The sequence below is a fragment of the Hyla sarda genome, chromosome 11 (genome assembly GCF_029499605.1).
Source record: "Hyla sarda isolate aHylSar1 chromosome 11, aHylSar1.hap1, whole genome shotgun sequence".
Classification (NCBI taxonomy): domain Eukaryota; kingdom Metazoa; phylum Chordata; class Amphibia; order Anura; family Hylidae; genus Hyla; species Hyla sarda.
In genome coordinates this window covers 98,260,380-98,288,106 of record NC_079199.1, presented here as the reverse complement: position 1 = coordinate 98,288,106, position 27,727 = coordinate 98,260,380, and the positions used below count along the sequence as shown (strand labels likewise).

The 27,727-nt window shown below is 40.0% G+C and overlaps 1 protein-coding gene across 1 annotated transcript in view; it reads left to right on the top strand.

The window, feature by feature from the left end:
* The first annotated feature begins 2,071 nt into the window (after window positions 1-2,071).
* Window positions 2,072-27,727, top strand: part of LOC130295363 (sodium/potassium-transporting ATPase subunit alpha-2) — a 65,515-nt gene continuing 39,859 nt past the window's right edge. The window contains exons 1-3 of the mRNA XM_056546040.1: window positions 2,072-2,362; window positions 24,041-24,145; window positions 26,069-26,128. Coding sequence (XP_056402015.1) covers window positions 2,351-2,362; window positions 24,041-24,145; window positions 26,069-26,128 — 177 coding nt within the window. The 5' untranslated portion in view covers window positions 2,072-2,350. The remainder of the gene's footprint in view (window positions 2,363-24,040; window positions 24,146-26,068; window positions 26,129-27,727) is intronic.

Here is a 27,727-nt window from a genome sequence, read left to right as displayed (position 1 = left end):
AGGAATCCTACAACTGGGTTTCCCAACCAGGGGCACTCCAGCTGTTGCAAAACTACAACTCCCAGCATGTCCGGACAGCCTGTCACTATAATAGATATGTGTGTGTACATAGATACAATAGATGGATAGATAGATAGACCCATGATAGATATGAGATAGATACAATGCATACAATACAATAGGATAGATATGAGATAGAAACAATTTGTATGACATGGATACAATGGATGGATAGATAGATAGATATGAGATAGATATGAGATAGATAGATAGATAGATATGAGATAGATACATATGAGATAGATACATATGAGATAGATAGATAGATATGAGATAGATATGAGATAGATAGATAGATAGATAGATATGAGATAGATAGATAGATATGAGATAGATATGAGATAGATAGATAGATAGATATGAGATAGATAGATAGATGAGATAGATAGATAGATAGATAGATAGATAGATATGAGATAGATAGATATGAGATAGATAGATATGAGATGGATATATATGAGATGGATAGATAGAAATGAGATAGATAGATAGATAGATATGAGATGGATAGATAGATATGAGATAGATAGATAGATAGATATAAGATAGATAGATATGAGATAGATATATATGAGATGGATAGATATGAGATAGATAGATATGAGATAGATATGATATAGATAGATATGAGATAGATAGATATGAGATACATAGATATGAGATAGATAGATAGATAGATAGATAGATATGAGATGGATAGATAGATATGAGATAGATAGATATGAGATAGATAGATAGATATAAGATAGATAGATATGAGATAGATGTGATATAGATAGATATGAGATAGATATGAGATAGATAGATAGATAGATAGATATGATATAGATAGATATGAGATAGATAGATATGATATAGATAGATATGAGATAGATATGAGATAGATAGATATGAGATAGATATGAGATAGATAGATAGATATGATATAGATAGATATGAGATAGATAGATATGATATAGATAGATATGAGATAGATAGATATGAGATAGATAGATAGATATGAGATGGATAGATATGAGATAGATAGATAGATATGAGATAGATAGATAGATATGAGATAGATAGAAAGATAGATAGATATGAGATAGATAGATAGATATGAGATAGATAGATATGAGATAGATAGATAGATAGAAAGATAGATAGATAGATATGAGATAGATAGATAGATAGATAGATAGATATGAGATAGATAGATAGATAGATAGATATGAGATAGATAGATATGAGATAGATAGAAAGATAGATATGAGATAGATAGATATGAGATAGATAGATATGAGATAGATAGATATGAGATAGATAGATATGAGATAGATAGAAAGATAGATAGATACAACACATATGAAATAGCTATAGATCAGTGTTTCCCCACCATTGTGCTTCCAGCTGCCTTCGGCTGTCCAGACATGCTGGGAGTTGTAGTTTTGCAACAGCTGGAGGTCCACAGGTTGGGAAACACTGTCCTATGAGATGGTAGCAGCACTTTTTTCGGAATATATAAGATTTCAGTTCTCATGCACAGCGCCACCACAGGTGAAAAGTAGTATTACACAGTTGTCATTAAAATCAAAGGCTTGGAAGATCATAAGACGATATTAGGGAATTCATCTCCAAGACCCGACGTGTTCCGTACAGAAGCCTCAATAAGACGGCGAGGGGGCTGGGCAGGTAAGGGTTACTGGGAGATAATGGAGGCTGCGTGATGAATCTGGGGGAATGAGCCATGGGGGATTCTGATAGACGATGCGCCACATTAAATAATGAGGAATTAGAGGAAGAAATGAGGACGGGGGCGAGCGAAGAAAGAAGCGAGGGATGATCTGGGGAAAAGGAGATAAATATAGAAATAAGGACAACAAGTGGGGGGGGGGGGGGGCAGAGACAATAGAAGAATGGAGGGAAGAAAGGATTGAATGTGACAGACAGGAGGGAGAGCAGGAGGCGGCATTGGAAGGGACAGGCGGGGGATGGGACACTCTTTTGGAATTGACCCCAGACACTGATGGACTTTCAAAGCCGCCAAACTTATTTCATCTGGCAGCAGAATCCAGGGGGGCAGGAGGAGGGTCCCGCGTCCCCCCAGGGAAGGAGGAGTTCAGCCCCAAATCACATTCACTGTCTACAAGTCATTCTCTCCTGACAAGGAGATCAACACCCGGCTGCTATATACAGAGGATAAGAACATTGACTTTTATTTGGGATCTTTCTTCTTTTTTTGTTGTTGTTTTTGTTTTATTTTAGATCCAACGACTTCTAATCTGTCAGTTCCACAGGACGTGGGAGGAAGATGGGGAGAGGGGTGAGTACTCTATGTTATGGGGCATGTAGGTGTGCGGCTGTGTACTGCCCTGTGGGGACCTGACACTACAATAGATGGATAGATAGATACAAAACATATGGAATAGATACAATAGATGGATAGATACAAAACATATGAAATAGATACAATAGATGGATAGATACAAAACATATGGAATAGATACAATAGATGGATAGATACAAAACATATGAAATAGATACAATAGATGGATAGATACAAAACATATGGAATAGATACAATAGATGGATAGATACAAAACATATGAAACAGATACAATAGATGGATAGATAGACAGGTGATAGATACAAAACATATGAAATAGATACAATAGATGGATAGATAGACCCGTGATAGATACAAAACGTATGAAATAGATACAATAGATGGATAGATAGACCCGTGATAGATACAAAACGTATGAAATAGATACAATGCATACAATAAGATAGATAGATATTATATAGAAACTATTCATATTCAATAGATAGATATGGGATAGATATGAGATAGATAGATATGAGATAGATAGATATGAGATAGATAGATATGAGATAGATAGATAGATATGAGATAGATAGATATGAGATAGATATGAGATAGATAGATATGAGATAGATATGAGATAGATATAAGATAGTTAGATATGAAATAAATATGAGATAGATAGATAGATATGAGATAGATAGATAGATAGATATGAGATAGATAGATAGATAGATAGATATGAGATAGATAGATATGAGATAGATAGATATGAGATAGATAGATATGAGATAGATATGAGATAGATATAAGATAGTTAGATATGAAATAAATATGAGATAGATAGATAGATATGAGATAGATAGATAGATAGATAGATAGATATGAGATAGATAGATAGATAGATAGATATGAGATAGATAGATATGAGATAGATAGATAGATAGATAGATAGATATGAGATATATATGAGATAGATAGATAGATAGATAGATATATATGAGATATATAGATAGATATGAGATAGATAGATAGATATGAGATAGATAGATAGATATGAGATAGATAGATAGATAGATATGAGATAGATAGATAGATATGAGATAGATAGATATGAGATAGATAGATATGAGATAGATAGATAGATAGATAGATATGAGATAGATAGATATGAGATAGATATGAGATAGATAGATAGATAGATATGAGATAGATAGATATGAGATAGATATGAGATAGATAGATAGATAGATAGATAGATATGAGATAGATAGATAAATAGATGCAACAGCTGGAGGTCCACATTGGAGACCACTGTCATACATATACACAGATCTATAGATAGATGAGATCTGACACAGTTTAATGACTGAACCAGTATGTGCAGGTGGAGGTCACTGTGTGTTGTGCTGTACGGAGGTGACGTGTCCCCACATTAGGGACAGATGTCAGTATTGGGGGACCAGCAGGCAGTGATCCGCAACGTCTATTGATCAGTCGTCTCTGAGGTGTATTGTGGGAGATCTCTTGTGTCTCTATAAAATATGGTTCATAGAATCTAATCATGAAATCATATATATATAAGCGCTGCGGAATCTGTAGGCACTATATACATAAATAAAATAAAAATATATATATTTTCCCTTCACTTGTGGAGCAAATGTAACCCTGATATTCTGCAAAAATCACTACTTTGTATGTTATACGAGAGTCAAGTACCTTACCTGATACCACCTTATCTAACCCATCAGCTACAATTTATATACATCTAGGTAACCAATACATTACATTACTGATCCTGAGTTATATCCTGTATTATACTCCAGAGCTGTACTCACTATTCTGCTGGGGGGGTCACTGTGTACATACATTACATTACTTATCCTGTACTGATCCTGAGTTATATCCTGTATTATACTCCAGAGCTGTACTCACTATTCTGCTGGGGGGGTCACTGTGTACATACATTACATTACTTATCCTGTACTGATCCTGAGTTATATCCTGTATTATACCCCAGAGCTGTACTCACTATTCTGCTGGTGAGGTCACTGTGTATATATATTACTTATCCTGTACTGATCCTGAGTTATATCCTGTATTATACCCCAGAGCTGTACTCACTATTCTGCTGGTGAGGTCACTGTGTACATACATTACATTACTTATCCTGTACTGATCCTGAGTTATATCCTGTATTATACTCCAGAGCTGTACTCACTATTCTGCTGGTGAGGTCACTGTGTACATACATTACATTACTTATCCTGTACTGACCCTGAGTTATATCCTGTATTATACTCCAGAGCTGTACTCACTATTCTGCTGGGGGGGTCACTGTGTACATATATTACATTACTTATCCTGTACTGATCCTGAGTTATATCCTGTATTATACTCCAGAGCTGTACTCACTATTCTGCTGGGGGGGTCACTGTGTACATATATTACATTACTTATCCTGTACTGATCCTGAGTTATATCCTGTATTATACTCCAGAGCTGTACTCACTATTCTGCTGGTGAGGTCACTGTGTACATACATTACATTACTTATCCTGTACTGATCCTGAGTTATATCCTGTATTATACTCCAGAGCTGCACTCACTATTCTGCTGGTGAGGTCACTGTGTACATACATTACATTACTTATCCTGTACTGATCCTGAGTTATATCCTGTATTATACTCCAGAGCTGTACTCACTATTCTGCTGGTGAGGTCACTGTGTACATACATTACATTACTTATCCTGTACTGATCCTGAGTTATATCCTGTATTATACCCCAGAGCTGCACTCACTATTCTGCTGGTGAGGTCACTGTGTACATACAATACATTACTTATCCTGTACTGATCCTGAGTTATATCCTGTATTATACTGCAGAGCTGTACTCACTATTCTGCTGGTGAGGTCACTGTGTACATACATTACATTACTTATCCTGTACTGATCCTGAGTTATATCCTGTATTATACTCCAGAGCTGTACTCACTATTCTGCTGGTGAGGTCACTGTGTACATACATTACATTACTTATCCTGTACTGATCCTGAGTTATATCCTGTATTATACTCCAGAGCTGTACTCACTATTCTGCTGGTGAGGTCACTGTGTACATACATTACATTACTTATCCTGTACTGATCCTGTGTTATATCCTGTATTATACTCCAGAGCTGTACTCACTATTCTGCTGGTGGGGTCACTGTGTACATACATTACTTATCCTGTCCTGATCCTGAGTCAGGTGATGTTGGGGGTTGTAGTGCTTGTTGTATAGAGGATAATAGAACTGTATTATGGTCTTGTACAGTGGGAGGTGTAGTATTCTATATATAGGCCAAAGATTTATCAAAAACTGGAGTGTTTTGCCCATAGCAACCAATCACAGCTCCTATCCTTATGATCTCCGGTAATATGGCAGCTCAGCTGTGATTGGTTGCTATGGGCAAATCTCTTCAGTTTTTGTCTCAGACAAACTGATAAATCTGTGTCATTGTGTATAATAGAATAATAAGGTTATATATAGAGTATTATAAGGTAATGTATAGAGTATAATAGAATTGTATTATGGTCCTGTCTAATGGTCCGGTCATACTGGGGGTTGTAGTCTTTCATGTATAATAGAATTGGCCACCGTTATTCCCCAGCACTGCCTTAAAGGAGATCTCTGGCGAAAAACAACTTATCCCCTATCCACAGCTGGGGTCCCCCGCGATCACCAGGATGGGACCCGATGCTCAGTGAGGAGCACATGCTGCAGCACTCAATTCATTCCCATGGGAGCGCTGAAAAGACATCATCGGTGCTCCCATCGAAACCTGCCCAAGTTCCGTCCCCGGTGATCGCAGGGGGGCCCAACGGTAGGACGCCCCTCCCCCAATCAGCTACTTATCCGCTATCCTGTTTAAGTGGGTAAGTAACTGGCTCAGTGATAGGAAACAGAGGGTGGTTATTAATAGTATTTATTCTGATTGGGTGACTGTTACTAGTGGGGAACACAGGGGTCAGTCTTGGGTCCTATTATATTTAAAGGGGTTATCCTGGAAAAAAACTTTTTTTATATATATATCAACTGGCTCCAGAAAGTTAAACAGATTTGTAAATTACTTCTATTAAAAAATCTTAATCCTTTCAGTACTTATGAGCTTCTGAAGTTAAGGTTGTTCTTTTCTGTCTAAGTGCTCTCTGATGACACGTGTCTCGGGAACCGCCCAGTTTAGAAGCAAATCCCCATAGCAAACCTCTTCTAAACTGGGCAGTTCCCGAGACACGTGTCATCAGAGAGCACTTAGACAGAAAAGAACAACCTTAACTTTAGAAGCTCATAAGTACTTAAAGGATTAAGATTTTTTAATAGAAGTAATTTACAAATCTGTTTAACTTTCTGGAGTTATTTGATATATATAAAAAAAGTTTTTTCCTGGATAACCCCTTTAATATATTCATTAATGACATTGTAGAGGGGTTGAATAGTAAAGTAGCAATTTTTGCAGATGATACTAAAATCTGTAAAGCGGTAAACACTATAGAGGACAGTGCACTGTGTATAGTAGATAACACAGTAGAGGACAGTGCACTATTACAAATGGATTTGGATAGGTTGGAGGTTTGGGCTGGGAAGTGGCAGATGAGGTTCAACACTGATAAATGTAAGGTAATGCACATGGGGAGGAAAAATCCGGGCTGGGATTATGTATTAAATGGGAGAACACTTGAGATGACTGACATGGAAAAGGACTTGGGAGTCTTAGTTAATAGTAAACTTAGCTGTATTGACCAGTGTCGGGCAGCTGCTGCCAAGGCAAATAAAATCATGGGGTGAATCAATAGGGGCATAGATGCCCACGACAAGGAAATAATTCTACAGCTGTACAAATCACTAGTCAGACCACACATAGAATACTGTGTACAGTACTGGTCAGACCACACATAGAATACTGTGTACAGTACTGGTCAGACCACACATAGAATACTGTGTACAGTACTGGTCAGACCACACATAGAGTACTGTGTACAGTACTAGTCAGACCACACATGGAATACTGTGTACAGTACTGGTCAGATCACACATGGAATACGGTGTACAGTACTTGTCAGACCACACATAGAATACTGTGTACAGTACTGGTCAGACCACACATGGAATACTGTGTACAGTACTGGTCAGACCACACATAGAATACTGTGTACAGTACTGGTCAGACCACACATAGAATACTGTGTACAGTACTGGTGAGACCACACATAGAATACTGTGTACAGTACTGGTCAGAACACACATAGAATACTGTGTACAGTACTGGTCAGACCACACATAGAATACTGTGTACAGTACTGGTCAGACCACACATAGAATACTGTGTACAATACTGGTCAGACCACACATAGAATACTGTGTACAGTACAGGTCAGACCACACATAGAATACTGTGTACAGGACTGCTCAGACCACACATAGAATACTGTGTACAGTACTGGTCAGACCACACATAGAATTCTGTGTACAGTACTGGTCAGACCACACATAGAATACTGTGTACAGTACTGGTCAGACCACACATAGAATACTGTGTACAGTACTGGTCAGACCACACATAGAATACTGTGTACAGTACTGGTGAGATCACACATAGAATACTGTGTACAGTACTGGTCAGAACACACATAGAATACTGTGTACAGTACTGGTCAGACCACACATAGAATACTGTGTACAGTACTGGTGAGATCACACATAGAATACTGTGTACAGTACTGGTCAGACCACACATAGAATACTGTGTACAGTACTGGTCAGACCACACATAGAATACTGTGTACAGTACTGGTCAGACCACACATGGAATACTGTGTACAGTACTGGTCAGACCACACATAGAATACTGTGTACAATACTGGGCACCAGTGTACAAGAAAGATATAGTGGAGCTGGAGAGGGTTCACAGACGGGCAACCAGAGTAATATGAGGAATGGGAGGACTACAGTACCCAGAAAGATTATCAGAATTAGGGTTATTTAGTTTAGAAAAAGGAAGGCTTAGGGGAGACCTAATAACTATGTATAAATATATCAGGGGACAGTACAGAGATCTCTCCATGATCTATTTATACCCCGGACTGTATATATAACAAGGGGGCATCCTCTACGTCTAGAGGAAAGAAGGTTCCTACACCAGCACAGACGGGGTTCTTTACTGTAAGAGCAGTGAGACTGTGGAATTATCTGCCTGAAGAGGTGGTCATGGTGAACTCTGTAAAAGAATTTAAAAGGGGTCTGGATGCATTTTTGGAGAATAATAACATTGCTGGTTATCGATTTTAGATTTATAGGGACAGAACGTTGATCCAGAGATTTATTCTGATGCCATATTTGGAGTCGGGAAGGAATTTTTACCTCTAGTATGAGGTTTTTTTGCCTTCCTCTGGATCAACTCAGTAGGGACTATCGCTGGGCGGTATACCGGTTCATACCAAATACCAACATTTTTGTGCTGCACGATATGAATTTTAACCAATACCGCAATACCGGTTTGGCCCTTCCCCCTTGAGAATGAATGGATGAATCAGCCCAGCGCTGCGCTGTCCCCAAATCGGGGAACTAATCATATGTTGCCCACGAGCGTTGTTCTGCCCCCCCCCCAATTAATTATCAGCCCAGCGCTGCGCGGTTCTGCCCCCCCCCCCAATACTGACATGTCACCCGCAAGCGCTGCCATCCTCATCCTCCTGCTTGTTGCGGCCGCTGACACTCTATACCAGTGGCCTTCAACCTGCGGACCTCCAGATGTTGCAAAACTACAACTTTCAGCATGCCCGGACAGCCAACGGCTGTCCGGGCATGCTGGGAGTTGTAGTTTTGCAACATCTGGAGGTCCGCAGGTTGAAGACCACTGCTCTATACTGTGCGGTATCCCTATACTGTGCGGTATCCCTATGCTGTATCCCTATGCCCGGGCTGCAACTGCAAAAAATAAACAAAATAAACTTTATCTTACCTCCCGTTAGTCCGGTACTGGCCTCATCTGCTTCTTTAGGACGGGAACGTCGGACAGCCGTCAGCCTATCACCGGCCGCAGCGATGTTCCGCCTCGGCTGGTGATAGGCTGAGCCCACTGTCATGTAAGAAGCCGCCCAGAGCTCCTTACATGACAGCGTATCACCGGCCGAACCTGAACATCGCTGCGGCCGGCGTTAGGCTGACGGCTGTCCGACGTTCCCGTCCCCGGCCTAAAGCCGATGTCGGAACATGCGTTAGTTTATTTTATTTACCTTTTGCAGCCCGGGCATAGGGATACCGCACAGTATAGTGTCAGCGCCGGAGGCCGCAACAAACAGCACGAGGAGGGCAGTGCTTGCGGGTGACATGTGAGTATTTACCCCGATGGGGGCAGCGCTGGGCTGATAATTAATTGGGGGGGGGGGGTTGGGGGCGTCAGAACAGCGAAGCACTGGGCTGATAATTAATTGGGGGAGGAGGAGGAAATACCGTTACATACCGTGGAACCGCCAAAAGTTACAAAAATACCGTGATACACACATTTGGTCATACCGCCGTGCCCTAGTAGGGACTCATTAGGGATATAGGTTGAACTTGGTGGACTCTGGTCTTTTTTCAACCTTATGAACTATGTTACAATTCAGTATGACATGCAAATCGGAGGCATTGCTATTAGAATCACTGTGATAATGACACAGCCTAGAGGTGGCATCAGTATGAGGAGACTATATGGTGGCTGAATGACACAGTGGGGAGGTGGCGGCAGCATTAGGGAGACCATATAGTGGCTGAGGAACCCACCGACTGTTGACTGGGGGTATCAGATGTCACTTGGGATGAAGTGGATGACCGTGTTAACCAATTGATGACGGTAGATGGGTTGCTGGTCGGGACACGACCGCTGGCTGATACGGGAGCTCAGGCCTCTCGCTTCGACTCCTGCTGCCACTCGCCCCTAGTCTGCTGCGACCTCTGCCTGATGAATTTAGACCTCTGCCTGTGCACGTCCTGGCACTTCTCTGCCTAACATACTTAGTGCGTATATGAGGGGAGTACAATACAGGAACAAAATACAGGAACAAAATAGTACACTACTTAGATGTACATATGTGGTATCCACTTATGAGGGGAGTACAATACGCTCCTCTACGCTTAAAACAGTATTTGTCTACAACACCAGCAGGTGTGTACTTTTGGCTGGCCTTTCACAGTATCTAGGCCCTCAAGACTTTAACAGGAACAAAATAGTACACCACTTAGATGTACGTATGTGGTATGCACTCATGAGGGGAGGACAATGCGCTCCAGTATGCTTAAAACAGTATTTGTCTACAACACCAGCAGTACATACCAGTGCTGCGGCACACAGTCGCTGTGTACTACACCCAAAATTGCACTTTCTCTCTCAATCTCACTCCCTTCCCTATCAGTGCTTCTAGACTGGATTTGGGCTTGAGGTGAATTGCTTCTGTAAAAATGCTTTTCTGTGCAACACACTGCTCTTTGTCCTTCTCTGTAATAGAACGCTGATGTGACTGAGAGGTGAATCGCTGCTGTAAAAATGCTTTTCTGTGCAACACATACTGCTGTCTGTCGCTCTCTCTCTCTGCAATAAAAGGCTGAAGTGACTGGCCGCAAGATGGCTGCCGATTATATAGGGCTGTGACATCACAGGGGTGGCTGGCTGCTGATAGGCTGCATGCTGCATGTGATTCAGGGTCATCCCGCCTACCCTTGTTCCCACCTTCCCAGGATTCCTTGCCTAATATATCCTCACATGTGGATTCGCCATTTTAGATGCCCTGGAGCATGGACCACAGTAAATGGAGTTTAATGAAGTGATTTGCGTGATTCAATTGCGGCGATATTCGCATTCGTTGCAAATAAAATTTTTCCTGAAATTCATAACTAATTTGGATTCGTCAGATTCGATTTGCTCATTCCTAATATTAGGCTTTTCCAGCATTTCCTCCAGACCCCCTCACACAATACCTCCAGCCTCCCACAAATGCCTCCAGCCTCCTCCCAAAGGCCTCCAGAATCCTCCCAAATGCCTCCAGCATCCTTCCAAATCCCACACACACACTATGCCTCAAGCCTCCCCCAAATGCCTTCCTCCAAACACAGAATGCCTCCAGCCTGCAACCCACCCCAACACTATTGCCTTCAACCTGCCACCCACCACTATTGCCTCCATTCTGCCTCCAGACTTCCACCACTATTGCCTCCATTCTGCCTCCAGACTTCCACCACTATTGCCTCCATCCTCCCACTCACTCACAACTATTTCCTCCAGACTAACACCCACCCTTCACTATTGCCTCCAGACTCCCACCACGATTTCTTTCATACTTCCACCCACCACTATTGCCTCCAGATTAACACCCATCTCTCACTATTGTCTCCAGACTCCCACCACTATTACCTCCAGACTCCCACCAATATTGCTTCCAGACTCCTACCACTATTGCCTCCAGACTCCCATCACTATTGCCTCCAGACTCCCACCACTATTACCTCCAGACTCCCACCACTATTGCCTCCAGACTCCCACCACTATTGCCTCCAGACTCCCACCACTATTGCCTCCAGACTCCCACCACTATTGCCTCCAGACTCCCACCACTATTACCTCCAGACTCCCACCACTATTACCTCCAGACTCCCACCACTATTGCCTCCAGACACCCACCACTATTACCTCCAGACTCCCACCAATATTGATTGCCTCCAGACTCCCACCACTATTACCTCCAGACTCCCACCACTATTGCCTCCAGACTCCCACCACTATTGCCTCCGGACTCCCACCACTATTACCTCCAGACTCCCACCACTATTACCTCCAGACTCCCACCACTATTGCCTCCAGACTCCCACCACTATTACCTCCAGACTCCCACCACTATTACCTCCAGACTCTCACCACTATTACCTCCAGACTCCCACCACTATTGCCTCCAGACTCCCACCACTATTACCTCCAGACTCCCACCACTATTACCTCCAGACTCTCACCACTATTACCTCCAGACTCCCACCACTATTGCCTCCAGACTCCCACCACTATTGCCTCCAGACTCCCACCACTATTGCATCCAGACTCCCACCACTATTGCCTCCGGACTCCCACCACTATTACCTCCAGACTCCCACCACTATTACCTCCAGACTCCCACCACTATTACCTCCAGACTCCCACCACTATTACCTCCAGACTCCCACCACTATTACCTCCAGACTCCCACCACTATTACCTCCAGACTCCCACCACTATTACCTCCAGACTCCCACCACTATTGCCTCCAGACTCCAACCACTATTGCCTTTATCCTGCCCCCTGCAAATGCCTAAATCCTCCCCAGTTCATCATTACTTGTGAGCAGTCGGGTTATACAGGGTCCAGGACTCCAGTGGCACTGAGGTGAGGGTCCTCTCTTCTGGGAATTGTCCAACCTGGCAGTACTTGCTGCAGTGACCTTGATGCCTCCCGCCCGGCATCTTCTCTATGTACGCCAGTTCCTCTTTGGCAGAAGGGTCTAACGCGTGACGCTGACACTTCCCTACAGCAGAGAAATTCTAAAATATTTTGACGCAACACCGAAATGTTACACACCATAGCGTGGCGGCATCACCTGGCAGTATAATAGAGTTTTATAATGCTAGTGGCCAGTGGTTGGGTCATGTTGGGGGTTGTAGTGTTCTATGCATTGAGTATAAAAGGATTGTATGATGATCACCTGTAGACTTCGCTATGATCATTGACCCAATAGTACAATCTTCTAATGCTGTTAATATTGTAAGAATTATTAATCATTCATTTCACGGGTTAACACTTGACATATGCTCGGCAGAACAAATTCCTGTTGTCTCCCAATGGCGGGGTGCCCATCCAGCCTGGAGGAAGATAAAGGAGATTTCTGGGTTATGAAATACATTATTCTTCTGCAGAAATTGTTCATAAAACTACAATATGTAGACAACCATGACTGATTCACATAATGCAGAGCACAAAATACAGATAAACGTACAAAAAACACTACACGTATGGGTTTGTCCTACCATATAGAGCTGACATATACAGAGGGTGTGCTGTGAATGTCTGGTAAATGGGAAAATATGTTCCTCAACCCTCCATAGAGCTTCAGCCCAATTTACCTTCACTTGGAAGACAAATGGTCAGCCCATAGACCATAGGGGTCAACCGCATGTCTCCTGAGCTCAACACCGCATTACAGATGCTGAAAACAGTAGATGTGTCTGGGTTTGGACCTCTGCCATTCAGAAATGTATGGCTTATTCTTTGGATATGTCGTCGATGTACCTGATGGGAAAAACCTGACCGCTTGGACTTCCACCATTCATCACCGGTAATAAATAGAATGCACCGCACATGTGTGGCCAGGGTTCCACTTATTCTCTTGGGTTTCCCAACATTGCCAAGTGCTGAGCTTTGCAATGCTCACAAGCCCCATAGACAGTGAATGATGTCCAGGCCACGCAGGTCTCCTGAGCTCGAAACAGCATTACAGACGCTTAGTTTTAGGAAACCGTTTTGGACCTCTACCAGTCAGAAATGTTTGGCTTATTCTATGGATATGTAATTGATGTAGTTATGAAGTTATCCCCTATCCTGAGATGGGTGTCTGACTGCTTGGACCTCCACCAATCATCACCTGGAAGGAATGGAGTGCACAGCACATGTGTGGTCAGGGTTCTTCTAGTCATTCTCTATGGGGCTACTGAACATTGCCAAGTGCTGAGCTCTGCAATGCTCACAAACCCCATAGACAATAAATGGAGCTCTGTCCATGCATGAGCAGTGCACTTATTCTGGGGGACAATTTTCTTCCATGATTAGTGGAGATCCCACCAATCAGCTTGTTTATCCCATACCCCATAACTTCCTTTGATTGGTATACCCCTTTTACGGTCAATTCTCTTGATACTGAAAAATGTCACATTGGGGCCAAACATTCCCTCTCCATCAGGAGAACTGTAGGAGGACTTGTTTGCAATGTTTTCTAACAAATGTGCCCCCAGCTGTTGCAAAACTACAACTCCCAGAATGCCCAGACAGCCAAAGGCTGTCCGGGCATGCTGGGAGTTGTAGTTTTGCAACAGCAGGAGGCATACTCATTGTAAACTATTCTTACATCGATCTGATGAAGAGGGATATTACGCCCAAAACGCGCCACTTCCTTGTAACCTTTTATTTTGGAATAAACTTCTCACTATATTTTATACAAGAAGTCGTCCAGGATTTCATCTATTGGGGTGCAGCTCCATAAAAAAGACTTTTGGCCATTTTTATACAGATCTTCTTCAGGTGCATAGAATCATTCTTACCTACAACTGCCAGCAGAGCTACTTCAGAGGCATCCTAATACTCCATAATCTACGGCCTATACAGTATTCCAAATCTTTCCTCTATTAAACGGGTGCTGCGGGGAAGTTTAGAAAAAAAAATTGCCCCAAAGCCACCACAATACCTGTTCTGTGTCCCCTGTAGTTATCCATGTGGTTTTGGCAGCTCCTTTGGCCCATAATATCTCCTAAATATTATTTTTCCTTGTTTGCAGCACAGACTAAAACTCCCAGAAGTCAGTGCAGCTCTATGTAATTGCGGCCAGCCAATTGCTATCACTATCTGTGTAAACATACTGTACAGGTCTTTTATTTCAGACTATCTCCAGCAATAAATCATGATATGCTCTGAATGGCAGCAGTCACTGAATAGATCTACAGCAGGAAAAGAGTATTAGTGCTGAGGAGACTGAGAATCTTTACTGAGCTTTTCTCTCATGGTAATCTCTTCACACAGGGAGAGGAGGGTGTGGCTGTGAAGCCAGAACTCTAGACCAGACAGAAATCATCACGTGTCTTTGTCTTGAAGGGTGGGGGCTAGGTCTCAGGGTGCTGAAAGCCAGTGGGCAGCGGGTGCTGCAGAACTTTTGATCAGAAGTTCTGCAGCGCCCGTGGCCCACTGGCTTTCAGCCCGTGCAGGGGGAGGTGACAGCTTCCGTTCTCCATCTTGCGCCCGCGGCTCACAACTCATTCATTTACAGCGCTGCAGCTCACTGGAGGAAAAGGAGATCAGTGCCTGCGGGTAACATGATTAGTCCCCCGATGTGGGGACAGCGCTGCGGCTGATAGTTCATTCATTCGGCGGGGGGGGGGGAAGAAAAAGCAGGACAGCACCGGCGGGTCATATATGATTAGTTCCCAAGCGCACTGCGGCTGATAATTAATTCATTCGAGGGGGGAGGGGCCCTACCAGTATTGCGGTATAGGGAAAAATTCATACCGTACAGAAAAAACACACTGGTATTCGGTATGAACCGGTATATCGCCCAGAACTAACATTACTGTCGATGGCCTACTGCCCACCTGTCCACTTCTTTTCTTCTTTAAGACATTACTATAGAGGGCCCACTGCCCACCCACACCTTTCTTGTAGATGGTCAACTGTCCACCCCCCCCCCCCCCCCCCACCTGAAGAGATGACATACTGCTCCTTGAGATTTCCTTGTTGGCCATAGCCTATCAATTATTTCCTTACATTTGAAGGGGTACTCCGGCCCTGAGACATCTTATCCCCTATCTAAAGCATAGGGGATAAGATGTCCCGCCGCTGGGGACCCCCGCAATCTTGTTTTCGTCTCCCACCTGTTCGAGCTGCACGCCGCGGTGCCAGCTCACAAACAGCCGGCTGGGACAATGGGGCCGGAGTATGGTGACGTCACAACTCCGCCCTCGTGTGACGTCACCCCCCGCCCCGCTATGCAAGTCTATGGGAGGGGGCGTGACGCCCCCTCCCATAGACTTGCATAGCGGGGCGGGGGGTGACGTCACACGGGGGCGGAGTCGTGACGTCACCATACTCTGGCCCCGTGGTCGCCACCCGGCTGTTTGTGAGCTGGCACTGCGGCGTGCAGCTCAAACAGGTGGGTGGCGAATACAAGATTGCGGGGGTCCCCAGCGGCGGGACATCTTATCCCCTATGCTTTAGATAGGGGATAAGATGTCTCAGGGCCGGAGTACCCCTTTAAGATGACCCTGATCAAAATTGTCATTTGCTTTTCTTCACACTTCCTAGTAATTCTAATAGTAGATGGCGACAAGAAGAAACTCCACCCAGGTTAAAAAAAAGTAATATGGAGTTTGAGCTCCATCCTAGGGCATTATGGGATAAGTATTCAGAAGGTATGTAGAAAGTGGGTCATACTAGACTTGTATGGAGAAAACCAGTTCTTTACGATTGTACCCCTGGTCTTATTATAAGCTTCTCCTTTCTGAATATTCTGGTAGTTCCAAAATACACAGAGGTGCTCGCCCCTTGTAATGACCCATCCCACCACCTTAGCCTATTTTAGTCCAACATTAGTCATGTTCTCACAGAACAAGCTGTCCTTGTGGAATTACAACTAGAGGTCAGAGGAGTGAACCGACCCCGGGGCATGACCCAGAGGTGCGGCGGAACACCCAGTGCATGGGAGCCATTTGTCTGAGACTGAAAATAGCTAAACTAAATAACAAATGTTCAACCGGTATCTCCTGTAAATATATATATCTTCTGTATATAGTGATATGGACCATGCTGGTATAACCTGGGTATATACTGTATATAATTATATATGTACAGCTGGTATAAGTTATATATCTCCTGTATATAGTGATATGGACCATGCTGGTATAACCTGGTATATACTGTATATAATTATATATGTACAGCTGGTATAAGTTATATATCTTCTGTATATAGTGATATGGACCATGCTGGTATAACCTGGGTATATACTGTATATAATTATATATGTACAGCTGGTATAAGTTATATATCTCCTGTATATAGTGATATGGACCATGCTGGTATAACCTGGTGTATACTGTATATAATTATATATGTACAGCTGGTATAAGTTATATATCTCCTGTATATAGTGATATGGACCATGCTGGTATAACCTGGGTATATACTGTATATAATATATATGTACAGCTGGTATAAGTTATATATCTCCTGTATATAGTGATATGGCCATGCTGGTATATCCTGGGTATATACTGTATATAATATATATGTACAGCTGGTATAAGTTATATATCTCCTGTATATAGTGATATAGACCATGCTGGAATAACCTGGGTATATACTGTATATAATTATATATGTACAGCTGGTATAAGTTATATATCTTCTGTATATAGTGATATGGACCATGCTGGTATAACCTGGGTATATACTGTATATAATATATATATATGTACAGCTGGTGTAAGTTATATATCTCCTGTATATAGTGATATGGACCATACTGGTATAACCTGGGTATATACTGTATATAATTATATATATGTACAGCTGGTATAAGTTATATATTTCCTGTATATAGTGATATGGACCATGCTGGTATAACCTGGTATATACTGTATATAATATATATGTACAGCTGGTATAAGTTATATATCTCCTGTATATAGTGATATGGACCATGCTGGTATATACTGTATATAATATATATGTACAGCTGGTATAAGTTATATATCTCCTGTATATAGTGATATGGACCATGCTGTTATAACCTGGTATATACTGTATATAATATATATCTACAGCTGGTATAAGTTATATATCTCCTGTATATATAGTGATATGGACTATGCTGGTATAACCTGGGTATATACTGTATATAATATATATGTACAGCTGGTATAAGTTATATATACTGTATATAGTGATATGGGCCATGCTGGAATAACCTGGTATATACTGTATATAATTATATATGTACAGCTGGTATAAGTTATATATCTCCTGTATATAGTGATATGGACCATGCTGGTATAACCTGGTATATACTGTATATAATATATATGTACAGCTGGTATAAGTTATATATATCCTTTATATAGTGATATGGACCATGCTGGTATAACCTGGGTATATACTGTATATAATTATATATGTACAGCTGGTATAAGTTATATATCTCCTGTATATAGTGATATGGACCATGCTGGTATAACCTGGTGTATACTGTATATAATTATATATGTACAGCTGGCATAAGTTCTATATCTCCTGTATATAGTGATATGGACCATGCTGGTATAACCTGGGTATATACTGTATATACTTATATATATACAGCTGGGATAAGTTATATATCTCCTGTATATAGTGATATGGACCATGCTGGTATAACCTGGGTATATACTGTATATAATATATATGTACAGCTGGTATAAGTTATATATCTCCTGTATATAGTGATATGGACCATGCTGGTATATCCTGGGTATATACTGTATATAATTATATATGCACAGCTGGTATAAGTTATATATCTCCTGTATATAGTGATATGGACCATGCTGGTATATCCTGGGTATATACTGTATATAATATATATGTACAGCTGGTATAAGTTATATATCTCCTGTATATAGTGATATAGACCATGCTGGTATAACCTGGGTATATACTGTATATAATTATATATATACTGTATATAATATATATGTACAGCTGGTATAAGTTATATATCTCCTGTATATAGTGATATGGACCATGCTGGTATATACTGTATATAATATATATGTACAGCTGGTATAAGTTATATATCTCCTGTATATAGTGATATGGACCATGCTGTTATAACCTGGTATATACTGTATATAATATATATCTACAGCTGGTATAAGTTATATATCTCCTGTATATATAGTGATATGGACTATGCTGGTATAACCTGGGTATATACTGTATATAATATATATGTACAGCTGGTATAAGTTATATATACTGTATATAGTGATATGGGCCATGCTGGAATAACCTGGTATATACTGTATATAATTATATATGTACAGCTGGTATAAGTTATATATCTCCTGTATATAGTGATATGGACCATGCTGGTATAACCTGGTATATACTGTATATAATATATATGTACAGCTGGTATAAGTTATATATCTCCTGTATATAGTGATATGGACCATGCTGGTATAACCTGGTATATACTGTATATAATATATATGTACAGCTGGTATAAGTTATATATCTCCTGTATATTGTGATATGGACCATGCTGGTATAACCTGGGTATATACTGTATATAATGATATATGCACAGCTGGTATAAGTTATATATCTCCTATATATAGTTAATAGGACCATATTGGTATAACCTGGTATATACTGTATATAATATATATGTACAGCTGGTATAACCTGTGTATATAATATATATGTACAGCTGGTATAAGTTATATATCTCCTGTATATAGTGATATAGACCATGCTGGTATAACCTGGTATATACTGTATATAATTATATATGTACAGCTGGTATAAGTTATATATATCCTGTATATAGTGATATGGACCATGCTGGTATAACCTGGATATATACTGTATATAATTATATATGTACAGCTGGTATAAGTTATATATCTCCTGTATATAGTGATATGGACCATGCTGGTATAACCTGGATATATAATGTATATAATATATATGTACAGCTGGTATAAGTTATATATCTCCTGTATATAGTGATATGGACTATGCTGGTATAACCTGGTATATACTGTATATAATATATATGTACAGCTGGTATAAGTTATATATCTCCTGTATATAGTGATATGGACCATGCTGGTATAACCTGGTATATACTGTGTATAATATATATGTACAGCTTGTATAAGTTATATATCTCCTGTATATAGTGATATGGACCATGCTGGTATAACCTGGTATATACTGTATATAATATATATGTACAGCTGGTATAAGTTATATATCTCCTGTATATAGTGATATGGACCATGCTGGTATAACCTGGTATATACTGTATATAATTATATATGTACAGCTGGTATAAGTTATATATCTCCTGTATATAGTGATATGGACCATGCTGGTATAACCTGGTATATACTATATATAATATATATGTACAGATGGTATAAGTTATATATCTCCTGTATATAGTTATATGGACCATGCTGGTATAACCTGGTATATACTGTATATAATTATATATGTACATCTGGTATAAGTTATATATCTCCTGTATATAGTGATATGGACCATGCTGGTATAACCTGGGTATATACTGTATATAATATATATGTACAGCTGGTATAAGTTATATATCTCCTTTATATAGTGATATGGACCATGCTGGTATAACCTGGTATATACTGTATATAATATATATGTACAGCTGGTATAAGATATATATCTCCTATATATAGTGATATGGACCATGCTGGTATAACCTGGGTATATACTGTATATAATTATATATGTACAGCTGGTATAAGTTATATATATCCTGTATATAGTGATATGGACCATGCTGGTATATCCTGGGTATATACTGTATATAATATATATGTACAGCTGGTATAAGTTATATATCTCCTGTATATAGTGATATGGACCATGCTGGTATATCCTGGGTATATACTGTATATAATATATATGTACAGCTGGTATAAGTTATATATCTCCTGTATATAGTGATATGGACCATGCTGGTATAACCTGGTATATATTGTATATAATATATATGTACAGCTGGTATAAGTTATATATCTCCTTTATATAGTGATATGGACCATGCTGGTATAACCTGGGTATATACTGTATATAATATATATATGTACAGCTGGTATAAGTTATATATCTCCTGTATATAGTGATATGGACTATGCTGGTATAACCTGGTATATATTGTATATAATATATATATGTACAGCTGGTATAAGTTATATATCTCCTGTATATAGTGATATGGACCATGCTGGTATAACCTGGTATATATTGTATATAATATATATGTACAGCTGGTATAAGTTATATATCTCCTGTATATAGTGATATGGATCATGCTGGTATAACCTGGTATATACTGTGTATAATTAAATATGTACAGCTGGTATAAGTTATATCTCCTGTATATAGTGATATGGACCATGCTGGTATAACCTGGTATATACTGTATATAATATATATGTACAGCTGGTATAAGTTATATATCTCCTGTATATAGTGATATGGACCATGCTGGTATAACCTGGTATATATTGTATATAATATATATGTACAGCTGGTATAAGTTATATATCTCCTGTATATAGTGATATGGACCATGCTGGTATAACCTGGTATATACTGTATATAATATATATGTACAGCTGGTATAAGTTATATATCTCCTGTATATAGTGATATGGACCATGCTGGTATAACCTGGTATATATTGTATATAATATATATGTACAGCTGGTATAAGTTATATATCTCCTGTATATAGTGATATGGACCATGATGATATAACCTGGTATATACTGTATATAATTATATATGTACATCTGGTATAAGTTATATATCTCCTGTATATAGTGATATGGACCATGCTGGTATAACCTGGGTATATACTGTATATAATATATATGTACAGCTGGTATAAGTTATATATCTCCTTTATATAGTGATATGGACCATGCTGGTATAACCTGGTATATACTGTATATAATATATATGTACAGCTGGTATAAGATATATATCTCCTATATATAGTGATATGGACCATGCTGGTATAACCTGGGTATATACTGTATATAATTATATATGTACAGCTGGTATAAGTTATATATATCCTGTATATAGTGATATGGACCATGCTGGTATATCCTGGGTATATACTGTATATAATATATATGTACAGCTGGTATAAGTTATATATCTCCTGTATATAGTGATATGGACCATGCTGGTATATCCTGGGTATATACTGTATATAATATATATGTACAGCTGGTATAAGTTATATATCTCCTGTATATAGTGATATGGACCATGCTGGTATAACCTGGTATATATTGTATATAATATATATGTACAGCTGGTATAAGTTATATATCTCCTTTATATAGTGATATGGACCATGCTGGTATAACCTGGGTATATACTGTATATAATATATATATGTACAGCTGGTATAAGTTATATATCTCCTGTATATAGTGATATGGACTATGCTGGTATAACCTGGTATATATTGTATATAATATATATATGTACAGCTGGTATAAGTTATATATCTCCTGTATATAGTGATATGGACCATGCTGGTATAACCTGGTATATATTGTATATAATATATATGTACAGCTGGTATAAGTTATATATCTCCTGTATATAGTGATATGGATCATGCTGGTATAACCTGGTATATACTGTGTATAATTAAATATGTACAGCTGGTATAAGTTATATCTCCTGTATATAGTGATATGGACCATGCTGGTATAACCTGGTATATACTGTATATAATATATATGTACAGCTGGTATAAGTTATATATCTCCTGTATATAGTGATATGGACCATGCTGGTATAACCTGGTATATATTGTATATAATATATATGTACAGCTGGTATAAGTTATATATCTCCTGTATATAGTGATATGGACCATGCTGGTATAACCTGGTATATACTGTATATAATATATATGTACAGCTGGTATAAGTTATATATCTCCTGTATATAGTGATATGGACCATGCTGGTATAACCTGGTATATATTGTATATAATATATATGTACAGCTGGTATAAGTTATATATCTCCTTTATATAGTGATATGGACCATGCTGGTATAAGGCTGGGTTCACACCACGTTTTTGCCATACAGTTCCCTTATCAGGTTTTTGATAAAAACGGATTCCTCAAAACCTGACTAAACTGTATCTAAACATGTGTACAAATTTTAATCCATATATGGTTTGAAGAATGATCTCCGGTTGCATCCGTTTTTATAAGAAAAAAAGGTATACGTTTAAAATTTTTCACTCCATTATGAATAAAGTTTCACTTGTTTGATTGAAATTCTAAGAAAAAAAACTGTGCAAAGTCAAAAACCATATGGTGAAAACCGGATGGAACCGTACGCACATACAGTTCTGTACGGTTCCCATTGACTCCCATGTTAAAAAAAAAAAAAAGTATATGTTTCAATACAGTTTTTCACCCGGACCAAAAACCATGGTAGGCTACGGTTTTGGGTACGGGGAAAAAAAATGACAAAACAGTACAAGACGCAAAACGGACGCAACCGGATGCATCGTCTGGCATACAGTTTTCAATGGAGAGTCAATGCATACGGTTTTCAATACGGTTCCGTACAGTTTTCAAATTGAACACGTATACGGGAACTGTACTGCAAAAACCTGGTGTGAGCCCAGCGTAACCTGAGCATTTCTATCTTTCTCTATATATTTTCATCCAGTTTCAGGTAAACATTAGTTTAGCCTTCTAGTGTAGATAATGCAGTTTATCTTGCTCTCTCTTCATATAAATATATATAATATATATATATATATATATATATATATATATATATATATGCAAATCAAAAAATGTTGTAGTATCTTGTAATACCTTTTTTATTGGACTAACAGAATTTTGTAGAGACAAGCTTTCGCGAAAGCTTGTCTCTACAAAATTCTGTAAGTCCAATAAAAAAGGTATTACAAGATACTACAACATTTTTTGATTTGTATATATATATTTCGTGTTTCCTCCACTCTATGTTATTATGTCCTCACAGTAAATAATTCCCCCCCTTCTATCATCTCTCTATAGGAGGGCCGGGAGTATTCTCCAGCTGCTACCAACGCAGACAATGGAGGAGGGAAGAAGAAGCAGAAGGAGAAGGAAATGGATGAGCTCAAGAAGGAGGTCACCATGGTGAGGGAGACTTTTCGAGGATCAGACTTTGCCATATGTTATTATGCAATATAAGAGCTGAGGGTCTTTCTGCCCCCGGTGGAGATCTGTGGTACTGCCGTCATGGACACTATAATCTCCGCACATTTCTCAGCATGGTGGGGAGCTCCTCACTGAAGTCAATGGGGATGATTGTTCATGGAAGACCCGGGTTATTTGGATGTGGATTCTGTGTGGAAGCAGATCCCTATTGTGGGTTGTGAATCTTTGAAACTGTCTCTATCTGTTCTCTATGTAATGTTATAGCGGGATTTATTACTGGGGGGTCATGTAAGGATATGATGGGGGGGAGGGGTAAGAAGATTTAGAATAGTGCTGTATTCTGTAGTGGAGGATCCACCTCTATGTATATACCCCACCTCTATGTATATACCCCACGTCTATGTATATACCCCACCTCTATGTATATATACCCCACCTCTATGTGTATACCCCACCTCTATGTATATACCTGACCTCTATGTATATACCCCACCTCTATGTATATACCCCACCTCTATGTATATACCCCACGTCTATGTATATACCCCACATCTATGTATATATACCCCACCTCTATGTGTATACCCCACCTCTATGTATATACCTGACCTCTATGTATATACCCCACCTCTATGTATATACCTGACCTCTATGTATATACCCCACCTCTATGTATATACCCCACCTCTGTGTATATACCCCACCTCTATGTATATATACCCCACCTCTATGTGTATATACTCCACCTCTATGTGCATACCCCACCTCTATGTATATACCTGATCTCTATGTATATACCCCACCTCTATGTATATACCCCACCTCTATATATATACCCCACCTCTATGTATATACTCCACCTCTATGTATACACTCCACCTCTATGTATATACCCCACCTCTATGTATATATCCCACCTCTATGTATATACCTGACCTCTATGTATATACCTGACCTCTATGTATATACCCCACCTCTATGTGTGTGTACCCCACCTCTATGTATATACCCCACCTCTATGTATATATCCCACCTCTATGTATATACCCCACCTGTATGTATATATCCCACCTCTATGTATATATCCCACCTCTATGTATATACCCCACCTCTATGTATGTATCCCACCTCTATGTATATACCCCACCTCTATGTATATATCCCACCTCTATGTAGATACCCAACCTCTATGTATATACCCTACCTCTATGTATATATCCCACCTCTATGTATATACCTGACCTCTATGTATATTTCCCACCTCTATGTATATATCCCACCTCTATGTATATACCTGACCTCTATGTATATACCCCACCTCTATGTGTGTGTATCCCACTTCTATGTATATATCCCACCTCTATGTGTATACCCCACCTCTATGTATATACCCCACCTCTATGTATATATCCCACCTCAATTTATATACCCCACCTCTATGTATATATCCCACCTCTATATATATACCCCACCTCTATGTATATATCCCACCTCTATGTGTGTGTACCCCACCTCTATGTGTATACCCCACCTCCATGTGTGGATCCCTCCTGTATGTGTGTGTACCCCACCTCTATGTGTATACCCCACCTCTATATATATATTCCACCTCTATGTGTGTATACCCCACCTCTATATATATATTCCACCTCTATGTGTGTGTACCCCACCTCTATGTGTATACCCCACCTCCATGTGTGGGTCCCTCCTGTATGTGTGTATACCCCACCTCTATATATATATTCCACCTCTATGTGTGTGTACCCCACCTCTATGTGTATACCCCACCTCTATGTGTATACCCCACCTCCATGTGTGGATCCCTCCTGTATGTGTGTGTACCCCACCTCTGTCCTATCATTTTAATTTGGTAAATAATATACATTTATACATTTTTTGCAGGACGACCATAAACTTTCTCTTGAAGAGGTGGCACGAAAATATAACACAGACCTGACCCAGGTAAGAGAAAAAAATAAAAGCCTATGCGGTGAGCTGGGGGTTTACAGGGGGGGACAAATGCCCAGGGCCGGTTCTAGCCATAGGCAGATTAGGCAGCTGCCTAGAGCACCCCTGTGATGAGGGCTCCGCCTGTGAAGGTTTGTTACAGTGTATCACCCCAGTAGTGAGGAGATTACATGAGGATGAGGTTTGTTACAGTGTGTCACCCCAGTAGTAAGGTGATTACATGAGGAGGAGGTTTGTTACAGTGTGTCACCCCAGTAGTAAGGAGATTACATGAGAAGGAGGTTTGTTACAGTGTGTCACCACAGTAGTAAGGAGATTACATGAGAAGGAGGTTTGTTACAGTGTGTCACCCCAGTAGTAAGGAGATTACATGAGGAGGAGGTTTGTTACAGTGTGTCACCACAGTAGTAAGGAGATTACATGAGAAGGAGGTTTGTTACAGTGTGTCACCCCAGTAGTAAGGAGATTACATGAGGAGGAGGTTTGTTACAGTGTGTCACCCCAGTAGTAAGGAGATTACATGAGGAGGAGGTTTATTACAGTGTGTCATCCCAGTAGTAAGGAGATTACATGAGGAGGAGGTTTGTTACAGTGTGTCACCCCAGTAGTAGGGAGATTACATGGGGAGGAGGTTTGTTACAGTGTGTCACACCAGTAGTAAGGAGATTACATGAGGAGGGGGTTTGTTACAGTGTGTCACACCAGTAGTAAGGTAATTACATGAGGAGGAGGTTTGTTACACTGTGTCACCCCAGTAGTAAGGAGATTACATGAGGAGGAGGTTTATTACAGTGTGTCACCCCAGTAGTAAGGAGGTTACATGAGGAGGGGGTTTGTTACAGTGTGTCACCCCAGTAGTAAGGAGATTACATGAGGAGGAGGTTTGTTACAGTGTGTCACCCCAGTAGTAAGGAGATTACATGAGGAGGGGGTTTGTTACAGTGTGTCACCCCAGTAGTAAGGAGATTACATTAGGAGGAGGTTTATTACAGTGTGTCACCCCAGTAGTAAAGAGATTACATGAGGAGGAGGTTTGTTACAGTGTGTCACCCCAGTAGTAAGGTGATTACATGAGGAGGAGGTTTGTTACAGTGTGTCACCCCAGTAGTAAGGAGATTACATGAGGAGGAGGTTTGTTACAGTGTGTCACCCCAGTAGTAAGGTGATTACATGAGGAGGAGGTTTGTTACAGTGTGTCACCCCAGTAGTAAGGAGATTACATGAGGAGGAGGTTTATTACAGTGTGTCACCCCAGTAGTAAGTAACAAAATGTTCCGAACGTTGGGGCAGCAGAGTTCCCCGTTAAGGATGATTTTTGGGAGGTAGAAATATCTAAAAAAGGACTAGAAAACAAACACAAAAAAGGCTGAAAACAGCCCAACCAGAAAAAGGCTAAAAAAAATGCCAAAGAACAGAAAGAAAGTCTGAAAGTTTCAGCAGATATTTTTTTTTTTTTAGAGAATACGGCCTAAAACCCATTCGGGGAGATTAATCAAAACCGGTTCAGAGGAAAAGTTGCCCAGTTGCCCATAGCAACCAATCAGATCGCTCCTTTCCTTTTTTAAGAAGGCCTCTGCAAAATGAAAGGAGCGC